Source organism: Lathyrus oleraceus, chromosome 2 (assembly GCF_024323335.1).
Source record: "Lathyrus oleraceus cultivar Zhongwan6 chromosome 2, CAAS_Psat_ZW6_1.0, whole genome shotgun sequence".
Taxonomy (NCBI): domain Eukaryota; kingdom Viridiplantae; phylum Streptophyta; class Magnoliopsida; order Fabales; family Fabaceae; genus Lathyrus; species Lathyrus oleraceus.
In genome coordinates, this window is record NC_066580.1 from 33,143,338 (window position 1) to 33,155,167 (window position 11,830).

Sequence of the window (11,830 nt, forward strand, 5' to 3'; positions counted from 1 at the left end):
TTTAATTTGTATTTTACTTAAAAGCGTTGGACCAGAAATGTAGCCGAGGTAGTTTTTATATACGAGTTAATTTAAAAAGTTATAGAAAAGTGGAGTTTGTCTAGTTTTATCTTCCATATTAGATAATGTGATTTAGTTAGCAAAAAAATAGGAGTTAGAATAGGGTAAATGATTTTTATTCAAACTAGGACTCTCTCTTATATATTTCAACACACTAACACTATTGTTCACGTAGTTAAAAATCACATTCACTCAAATCATGGAATCTTCATCTTTGCAACAAGAAAAATGCAATCATGGTGAGGATACTAGAAATATTGTGTTAAAAAAAGGAACATGGTCAAATGAAGAGGATCAATTATTAAGAGAATATGTAACAAAATATGGAGTTGGAAAGTGGGATTCTGTACGAAAGAAAACAAAGCTCGTTCGAGATGGAAAAAGTTGTCGTTTAAGATGGTTAAATCATCTAAATCCAATTTTAAAAAAGTGTTCTTTCAATGAAGAAGAAGGGAGAAAACTTATTCATCTCTATAATGAGTTAGGACCCAAATGGTCTCAAATGATTTCACAGGTTTGTTTATTCATGCTTCACTCTTATAGGAAAAAAAATTACTTTTATAAAGAAAAATTAAAGCTTATTAGGCTTTCTATAATTGTAACCATTTATAATAGGTAATGATTAGGGTTTGTTTTTGGTAATAATTTTTTTTTTCATGAAGTCTACTTATTAATTAATAAAGTTTAGTGATATGCACGGATATTTTTTTAGAATGACCCATAATTGGTTATATAATTATTTTGAATTTATTTTTGTTGTGACAGTTTCCTGGAAGAACCGATAACGAGTTAAAGAATTTCATTAATTCTAAAAAAAGGAGTTTAAAAAATTCTAGAAAGCACCTCATTCCAGAAAGCATAAACCAAGTTGATGAGTTGAATAACAGTGTTGGAGAAATTAGTAACCAACAAAATAATGTCTCCCAAGAAGAAGAAATGGTTCTACCAAGAATGGAATCTGATCATCAAGAAGATACTCTACATGGTAACTATCTTCTTGATCAAATTTATGATGACAAAAATATCAACAACTGTCAACAATTTTCAACGTTGGCTGATGATTCAAGTATGCTATGCAATAATGAGGAGAGTACTTGTTTCAACAATCATGTTGTCCCAACATTGGATGATACGTGAGTAGACAATTCAATTTTTTTCCTTTTAAATTTAATTCAAAATACATATTAACTTTATAATTACATTAACATATTTCATGACTTACATTATTATTATTACAGGTTTCAAGATTTGGAAGATATAGTTCCATCATTTTCATCAAGTAATATGTTTTTTGATCAAGATCTTCCTCCATACAATCTAGACATGGATTATCAACTTCCACAAGAAATGTTTTCTGACGAATACCTTCAAAATCCATATCTATCATCTAATATGTTTTTTGATCAAGATCTTCCTCCAATTCCACAATATTATCCATACAATCTAGATATGGATTATCAACTTCCACAAGAAATGCATTCTGACCAATATCTTCAAAATCCAATTCTATCATCTGAGGAGCCTCAATATGAGATCTTAGAACCTTGATTGCTATCTGAATGTGTTCCTCTTTGGTGAACTTGATTGATGAAAAACATGAGATGGTAGAGCTTATTACTCCACATAGTAGATATTATATCGGAATGTAAAAGATATCTTAGACACATTTTATACATGAAAAAAATTCCATCCTACGGATTTGTGAAGGATTTTGTGACAATAGAAAATTAGTTTACAATGATTATTTTGTAATTTTTCCTTTAGTTAATGTTTTCATTTTTTAAGAATTAATTTGTATTACGAAACACTTTTGCCGATTATATTTGATAGAACTACTCTATTTTAATGTATGCGTGCAAAGAGTATCTGTGTTGCGATAGAACTATTCTATTTTAATGTTAGAGTATCAGTGTTGTGATAGATCTCACACATATTTATTACCTATTTATTATAATATTAAAATTTAATAAATAACTATTGTTTTGATAATTCATTCTTACATTATTAAAAATATAAAGTGACATTTGTTAAAACATAATCTATTAATACTTTAATTATTCATATAAGAAAAATGTGTAATTTTAATTTATAAAATTATATTAATTAAAATACATATATTTTCATATTCCATAAATCATCTCTTAATATTCTTAAAATTTATGTATATCTATTAATTTATTTCCTTTGTGTTTCCATTCCATACATAAAATTACATGCATGTACAAATTGTATATTTACAATACATCAAAACATAAATTATTATAAATTACATATATGTACAAATCTTTTATCATCCATATATCAAAACTCAATTTATGAAACTTTCACTCTATTTTCTATTACACACACTTATTCACCATAAAAAAAAATTAATTAACTTTTAAATAAATCAATAGAAAAACTATTATAAACATACAATTTACTTTGTTTTTTCTATATTAATTATTATATATTTTTTGTAGACGATTATTATATTTTTTAATTAATTAATTTTAAATAAATCGATTGAAAAACTCAAATTATTAATATTTCTAAAAAAAATACGTTATATAATAATTTATCCCATAAAAAATTGTGCATAAAATATTTTTTATTGAAAATATAAAACCATAATAACAAAGAAAAAACCACATCACAATGTTTAAGATAAAGTACTCAAACAATACTTTCAAATATTAAATTTTATTACAAATGTTAAATATAATTAACAGACAATACTTTCAAATTTAACTTATAATTTTCAAAATAGACAAACAAAAGCATCAAATTATTTCTAAAATATTATTTTGAATTATAATTTCATATACATGTTACAAGATTAAACTATAAATTTCTGACTATCATTTATATTTTCTTATATATAATTCATATTTTAAAATTAAATTGTTGTGTCTTATTTGCATTTCCATGACTCAAATATATTTCTTATCACTTAAACTTTTACTTTCTCTTTTTTTATTATCTTATTCACGTTATCGTCACAATTACAATTTAATTTATAATTACAAAATTAAAGTCTATATTTTATAATATTATTTAAAAAACTCATCTCATCCCCACGGATTTACGGGTCTCAATCTAATACAATAATTAAAACGATTAATCGAATACATAAAAGAACCACGGCTACATAAACCACATTAGCGTTTTGTTCCTCTTAGTCATAATATACCATACAAACTCTACAAATATGACAACAATTAATCCACAAAATGAGAATTTTTTTTTTCAAAATAACCAAATTTTTCAAAAAAAATCGAAAATAACCAATTTTTCAAAAAAAAAACCAAAATAACCAAGTTTGATAGAGGATGCGCCAGATGAATTGGCGCACCCCCATACCAATAAGAGGAGGCGCCAGTAGCATTGGTGCACATGCATTGGGCCTCATGAGGAAGCGCCAATGCTTGTGGCGCCTGCATTGACCCTCATGAGGAGGCGTCAATGCCTCTGGCGCCTGAGTGTATTTTTTAAGGTGGGCGCCAATTCATGTGGCGCCTGCTTTTAATGGTCATGTGGACGCCAATCCAACTGGCGCCCACATGTTTTATCCAATAGATGTTCCGTCTCTATAAGTACCACGTCTTGCATACAATTATTTTCACTCAAATTCATCTCCTAGTCTAGTTTAACCATCAATTTCAATTTTCTTTGTTTCAACAATGTCTGCATACATTTAGAAACGAAATGCTGATGTAATATTTTCTGCCGTTGCGGCTCCGATACAAGTTTGACTTTGGAACACAAATATGTTTGAACGTCTTAATCGGACGTTGTACAGTTGGTTAGAGGGAGAAATTAGAGAGGATGAATGGATTAGAAGAATATAATGGCTTGTGTCCACGTTCAACCAACACGGAGAAGTGCGCGAATGGGTGGATATTAAGACCGACCAAGACGCTCGTAGGATGATGCATTACATGTTTAAAATTGTTTTGATGGTTGTAATCACATAGTTTTTGTATTCTAGTTATTTTAATTGTTTGTGTTATTTTTTATGAACAACTGTCTTTTCGTCACAGACGTCTACTATGAAGTAAATTTAGTTTTCCATATATTGCAACAGAGGTACTTTGAAATAAATTTAGTTTTCCATATATAGCAACAAAGATACATCTGAATTTACCTGGTTGTGCTCGTTCCAACACTAGGACGGTTATTACGATTATGACCTGGTTAACGGCATGAACTACATAGTTAACCATTTTGTTCGCCATATCCATTTCAGTTCTAATCCGGGTGCTGTTAGGGCGACCCTTTTTCTTCCTTCGCATAGCTTCGTTGTGCCAGACGATGTCCCCTTGATATTCTGGCCAATAATCCTCTTTTGCCACTACCGAAAAACTAATTTTATAAACATTTGAAAGGCTGACGACTTTGTAAACTTCAGATAGCAAGTAGGATGGATCCCTTCGAACCTTTGAGCACGCCGCAATGACATGGGAGCAGGGGGTACGAAAGGCTTGGAACCTTCCGCAGTCGCATCAACCTCTATCTAGTTCGACTCTGTACTGTCCCATCGGCATGCCCTCATTGTGATCCACGGACTCGGAAACACTAAACCAACCTTTAGTTCGGTCAAATACCATAACCACGTGTGTGTTTGCTTTGGCAACTTCATGTCTGATGAATTTCATTGAAGCATCACTAAACAACTGTCCAGATTACAACACTGAACTCCATTTTGAGCGTCTGGTTTCAAGCAACGCCCCTAGCCTGAAATATGTAGTTTGCACCAAAGCGGTTATTGGTAGGTTACGGATGCCTTTGAAGATAGAGTTCATTGATTCCACAAGATTTGTTGTCATGTGGCCCTAACGCTGACCGTTGTCATATGCCCTAGTCCACTTCTCCAACGGAATACTATCGATCCACCTAACCGCATCTTCGTTCGACAATCTTATTTCCTCACGATAGTGTTTGAAAGAAGGTTCTGATAATGCGTAACCTGCATTGACAACCTTCTTACGCAACGTCTTATCTTTGATTTCCCGCATGAAATTCTGAGCAATATGTCTAATACAAAACACATGCGTCAAAGGAGGATTTTGCCAACCATTGTCAATGTTATTATATGAACTGATGATTGAGGGGTGTCTATCAGAGATCAAACACAAGTTAGGCTGAGGTGCAACGTGCAATCGGAGATTTCTTAGGAAAAAACTCCATCCCTCAGCAGTCTCCCCTTTAGGGCAAAGGCGATCGGAAAAATATTGTTGTTCCCATCTTGTGCCACTGCCATAAGTAACGTTCCTTTGTATTTTCCATACGACCATGTACCATCAATTTGTATAATTGGTTTATAGAAAGAAAAACCTATGATACACTGTTGATACGCCCAAAATAGACGGTGAAATATTCTATTTCCAACAGCACACGTACCATCTGGTATATATGCGGGCAATGTTTCCATCTTGACAATTGTCCCGGGAGCATAGTGTTTTAGAGCCAACAGGTATTTTGGAAGTTGTTTGTAAGACTCCTCCCAATTGCCAAACACTTTTTCAACAACTTTTGTTCTATCTATCCATGCCTTCCTATATGATGGAGTGTACTCGTACTCTGCCCTAATATGCGAGATTATTGTACTCACCTTTAACGACGGATTATCGCCAATGACAGACAATATTTCATCGCATATTAGCTGAGAGCTTAATTTACGATGATCCTGCATTGGGTTTGTCAGCATGCATGTGTGATCTGGACCTATTGATCCAATCTTCCAAGACTCGCTCCTCTTCCGGTACGAAGCTGACAACCTAAAAAGGTAGTGTTCATTCGGACAATAAAATTTATACCTCGATGCGTTAGTTCTGTCTACTCTGAAATCTGTTGATAGTTGCATGTGGAATTTCTTAATGGCTTTTACACATTCCTCTTTTGTGCGAAATGTGTCTCCTTGTTTCAGAGATCCTTGCATTTGCACGTAAGGATTGTACCATAGATCTGCCGAAGGTTCATCTGAACCCAAATTTAACCTTGTCATGTGTTGGGGTGGGCAATATACATGACTTGATGGTATTGGCTCCTCTTCCTCTTCAGCGTTCACCATCGAATCAACCATGATCTCAGGTTCCTCTTATTCATCGTCTGGAACATTCACCTCAGCTTGTTCGTCATCAGTCTCACAAAACACTTGTGACTAATCAATGTACTGAGACTCCTGTTGTTGACGTGGTAATATGTACAACTTTATATCGTTGTAACCGGATTGTTCGTGACTGCCAAACGTATGTTGAACATCATCATTATCTCGAATCTTCTTCTAATAAAATTTTACCTGGTTTTCTGCAAACCAAACCGGATTTTTATAGATGATCTGACCCACATTATTGCATTATAATTTATTTTCTATTCTTTATTTCAGATGTGAAAAATTTGATCGTCGATTTATTGTGAACCGAGTCACCTCTGTGTTTCAAAAACAAAAACCGAACAACTAATGATCAAATATTTCACCTTCGACATGTGCACTGATCATGTAATGTTGTGTGGAAGACATTGTGTTGAAATATTAAATATGTAGATAGTTTGAATGGAATTGAAACTGAATGCATTGCTAAGTTGTTCAACTGCACAACATAAATAGGTTGGTCATTGGTAAGTTGGTCGTTGCATTGATAACTTGGTAATTGTCTGTTCGGACTTGACCATGCATACAGTTGAAGGAATCCAGCACGCAGAGAAAAGATTGAAAAGAATACACAAGCGCCAGGGAATCAAAGAATCTCTGAGCTTTGTCCCCTAAGATTCCAACCTAGGCGTCCATTCCCTAGGCGCCATAAAGTAACTGAGGCGCCAAAGGGTTGGGAGCCTCTTCACAAAATAACACTCAGGCGCCACTAGGAAGGGCACCCCTTCCAATTTCCCTACACTAAGGCGCCAAGAGGAAGGGCGCCTTTTCCTTGCATGTGAGAAATCACATGTAGGCTCCAAACTCAAGGGCTCCTCTTCCCTTGCATATGCTTTCTTCACATGCGCCAAGAAGATTCCTCACATGCTAGCTTTCTCTTCCATGCTGAATTTTGTCATTCTCTTGTCTCCTCTTGCCTTTCCATGCAACCAATCACACTCTTTTTAGGTTCCAAACATACTCACTCATTCATCTATAAATAGTCTCTCATATCAACAATATCAAATCATCTTCATCAATACTTAAGTATTTTCTTCTACCACACTTCTTTCATCTACCAAACTCAAGCTTTGCAAATTCAAATCATGTCTTTGTTGACTACGGGCGATGAACACAGAGGCACAATCGAGAATATCTCAGCATTTGTATGTTATCTCTCTCTTTTAGTTTCTTTTTTTGGATTACTTCTAATACATATCTTGTTTGTGTTATACCTTTGTAATCTCTCTCTTTTTAGTTTCTATTTTTGGATTTCTTCTAATACATATCTTCTTTGTGTTATACCTTTGTAATCTCTCTCTTTTTAGTTTCTATTTTTGGATTACTTCTAATACATATCTTCTTTGTGTTATACCTTTGTAATCTCTCTCTTTTTACTTTCTGTTTTTGGATTACTTCTAATACATATCTTCTTTGTGTTACACCTTTGTAATCTCTCTCTTTTTAGTTTCTACTTTTGGATTACTTCTAATACATATCTTCTTTGTGTTATATCTTTGTAATCTCTCTCTTTTTAGTTTCTATTTTTGGATTACTTCTAATACATATCTTATTTGTGTTATACCTTTGTAATCTCTCTCTTTTTAGTTTCTATTTTTGGATTACTTCTTATAGATGTGTGTTTGTTGAGTATGTATTTCTTCTTCTAATTATATTTTGTTACTTTTTTGTTATTAGGATCCGAAGCGGTTTAGATGTCGTGTACATGAATATGTACCCCACGATCCTTTAATAGAACCATATATTAGAGGATGTGGATTTGGAAATCTACTAAACATTGTTTCGTACTCGGTGGACTACAAGTTCATTTTGGCTTTGTTGAAGAGGTGGAGACCCGAGACCCACACATTTCACCTTTCGATTGGTGAGTGTATTGTCACACTTGAGGACGTGTACATGTTGTTGGGTCTCCATATAGACGGAAAGGCAATGAATGGGCAAGTTAACCAAGACAACAATATATGCAATGAATTATTGGGTGCCCCTTTGTTAGACGACAAAACTGAGGGAGACACATCCGGTCAAGCAAGGGGGCAAGGTATAAATTTAAAATACCTAAAGCAATATTATTCCAGTATAGTATTGTCTGACGATTCAACCGAGTATGAGAAAATAATAAAAGATCGGTGTTAGATTATGATTTTATTTGGTAACTTTTTGTTTCCAGAAATTACAGGTAATTCTGTGAATATAATGTATTTACCTTTATTACGCAACATTAATAAGGTAAACACTTATAGTTAGGGTTCAGCTGTGTTGGCCCATCTATATAGTGCAATGTGTAGAACTGCAAAAAAGAATACTTGTACTTTTTTTCATGTGCTTATTTGCTTCAAGCTTGGGGGTAGTCTATAATATCGTCGCTCGCCCCGATAAATATGCGCTCATTCGTGTTCCCTTTTGCAACCAAGTAAATCTAACACTTTACCATTCACCATTTAGTTAATTATATTTATTATTTAAATTAACAGTAAATAATATTTTTCACTTCTTTTTAGTATCTTAGGTGGTCAGTAAGGGGAATGAACTACAATAGGTGTCCGAAACACACTATTGTAGTCTATCGAAATCTATTGGACCACATTGGACATGACGATGTAATACTCCTACCAAACTATATTTTAATTTAAAAATATTTCTCAAATTATTTTTCATCTAACGATTTGGTATTGTTTTACAGTTTGTTTGGAGGCCATATCTGGGTCTGAATCATGATGTGAACCATGACGATGCTGCAGTTTGGACAACGAAGACACCGATTATCCGATTCACTACAGAGGAAATGCACCAAAGTGACCAGGTCAAACTGCAGTTCGGTATGCTACAACATATTCCAGAATCTCCCACGTGTTTGGGGAATTGGCATCAGAAAAGGGTCGATGCACAGTGGGATTATTCTGACTGGAGAGACTTTGCAAAAGACATGTGTCATCAATGGAGGAATCGACGACAACACATCTTGAACGAACCAGTCATCCAAGGTGCATGATCGAATCAACAATATATGGCATGGTTTAGGTCTGTAACAACTCAACAATTTGTATCTGAGCCGCGGTATTTGATGGATCCGCGCCAACTTGCTTCGTCATCGTATGCCCCACATCAATTCACCACCCAACACCAATATGAACCCATCCAACACCAATGTGAACCCACCCAAACCCAACAACCAACCACACAACATCAACCGACCACATACACACAACAACCACACACCCAACATCGCAACCCATTCATGCCAACCACCCAACAACCAACCATCCAACGTCGCAATCCATTCATACCACCCACCCAAACACAAAACCAAGAATCAAACCCCGCAACCACAACCGTCTATAGCCCAGATGATTCATATGGGTCGCGTCATCGTAGCCCCCCCACCAATGAACACTCAACCACTGTTTAACTATAGTACGCCCCAGGAACCATTGTTTCGTTTTCAAAACGACTCAATGGCCCAATTTGGGCAACTATACCGTCCTCAATTCACCCAACCCCAATGCCCTAACTAAGATGACATGGGCACCGAACTCCATTACGGAAGCACCGTTGGCCAGAGCCCCTTCGGATATTGGGAGCAAATGATGACACATCTGTCAAATACCGCCGGACCTTCCAACCAGCCATCGCTCGATCAGGTCAGCATCCAAAGACCACAAACACCTCAAGAAAATCGTGGGAGACCTCGGAGACAAACTAACGCACCGGGATGTGAAACGGGGGGACGTTATAATCGGGCGGGTCATTAGTTTTTTGTCTGTCCAATGTAACCAATTATTACATATTTAATAAATTTATTTATTTTCATTATTATTTTTTATGTATTAAATAATAAATATTAAATATTAAAAATAAAAAAATTTAAAAAAATTAAATAACTAAAAAAATTAAAATAAAATACTAAATAATAGGAGGGTTGTATGCGCCAGATGAATTGGCACATACATCCACCTTAAAAAAAACACTCAGGCGCCAGAGGCATTGGCGCCTTCTCATGAGGGTCAATGCAGGCGCCACAAGCATTGGCGCCTCCTCATGAGGCCCAATGCATGTGCGCCAATGCTACTGGCGCCTCCTTTTATTGGTATGGGGATGCACCAATTCATCTGGCGCATCCTCTACCAAACTTGATTATTATTTTTTTTTTTAAAATTGATTATTTTCGAATTTTTAAAAAAAAATGGTTATTTTGAAAAAAAAATCACAAAATGACTCAAACTTGATTATTCGCTCCATCTCTATAATACTCTAATTCCCCCCCTTGTCATCAGTATTCATTAGAATTAATGGTTAATAAAATGATTAAGAGGTTAAATTAACATAGTGGCGTGTTTAGCAATTGTTGCTAAGTATCTAGGATAATATGGTCATTTTGGCAGCTCATTATAAGAACCCCTTTTGGATGAAGGAATCCTCATTTTCACCATTCCTTCGCTCACTAAATTCATAAAATTTGGAGCAGAAGAAGAAAGTTTTGAGTTCAAAGCATAATTTCCTTGCATGTCCAAGTAAAGTAGAGTTTCCTGAAGAGAAGTGTCAAAAGCAAAGCTTAGATCATTCAAATGTGGGGTTCTAAATGTGGGTTTGATTGGGTTTAGTACCATTAGGAAAGCATGATGAGGGTTTTGGGGTTGTTTCATTGATGAAACCATGTTTGATAATCTTCATGATTTTGTGTGAATGCTTGTTAGCCTTAGCATAAAATATGTGAATAACATGTATATGAGTTGATGACCAATTGCATGTTTTGCTTCTAACCTAAAACAATTGTGTGTTAAAGTATGTAGCTAGCATAATGGGATTAGGAAAAAGGAATGAACTTACTTGATGCCATTCAAAATATAATATTACATGATTAAGAATAATTGACACGTAAGTGAATTACATGTTGTGGTTTTGATGAAAAATGTCTTGTCTATGGACATGGCTTGAGTCCACTGACATGAGGGAATCGTGTCCTTCTTTAGTTTACAGAATGAGGCATGCCTGAGTCTGAAACATGTCATGCTTCCAAGCACAACCTAATCGTGGCCCCTTCGGGTTTTTGTAGGGAGGGGCGTGTTAGACCCAAACATTACCCGAGTTGGTGATCACGGGCGAGCCGTGTTGGCACCTATGTTTTCCCTATTCTTATGACTTATTCAACCCTAATTGTTGCACAAGTTGTGTAGTATGTGTTATGTTTAGAGGTGTGTGAATTCCGTCTAACAAATGAGGGAAACCGTTTGAAACTCGCCAAATATATGCATACATGTATGAAACCCTAGTTGGGTAGATAATCAATCCTTATCTTACGATTTCATGTGAGATCAACTGCACTTAATAGAACCAGAAACTCTTATAATCATGTGTGATAAGTATGGGAAATCATTAAGGATGTAATGTGTGAAAGTCAACTAATTGATTGATGTTAGAAATAAGAGAAAGATCTCTTAGTTAAATCATGTAAGAAATATCACTGGGAAAATCCTATTGATTTATGAGTATGTGCTTGCCTAATGGAAATTAATTCGTAAGTGAGAACACAATAGGATCGAGTTAGAAGTCATCAGTTAGAAACCCTCAGAAGTGTCATAACACTTAAAGTCTCGGTAAATGTTGATGTGATGATTCTAGGAAAAAGGGAATCTAATAGGT

At 34.8% G+C, this 11,830-nt stretch overlaps 1 protein-coding gene across 1 annotated transcript; it reads left to right on the forward strand.

Annotated features, from left to right (window-relative positions):
- Positions 1-259: 259 nt before the first annotated feature.
- Positions 260-1,608, forward strand: LOC127121776 (transcription factor MYB10). The gene is made up of 3 exons (XM_051052214.1): positions 260-574; positions 826-1,193; positions 1,299-1,608. Exons 1-3 carry the CDS (start codon positions 260-262, stop codon positions 1,606-1,608), a joined length of 993 nt encoding a protein of 330 aa, XP_050908171.1.
- The last annotated feature ends 10,222 nt before the right edge of the window (positions 1,609-11,830 follow it).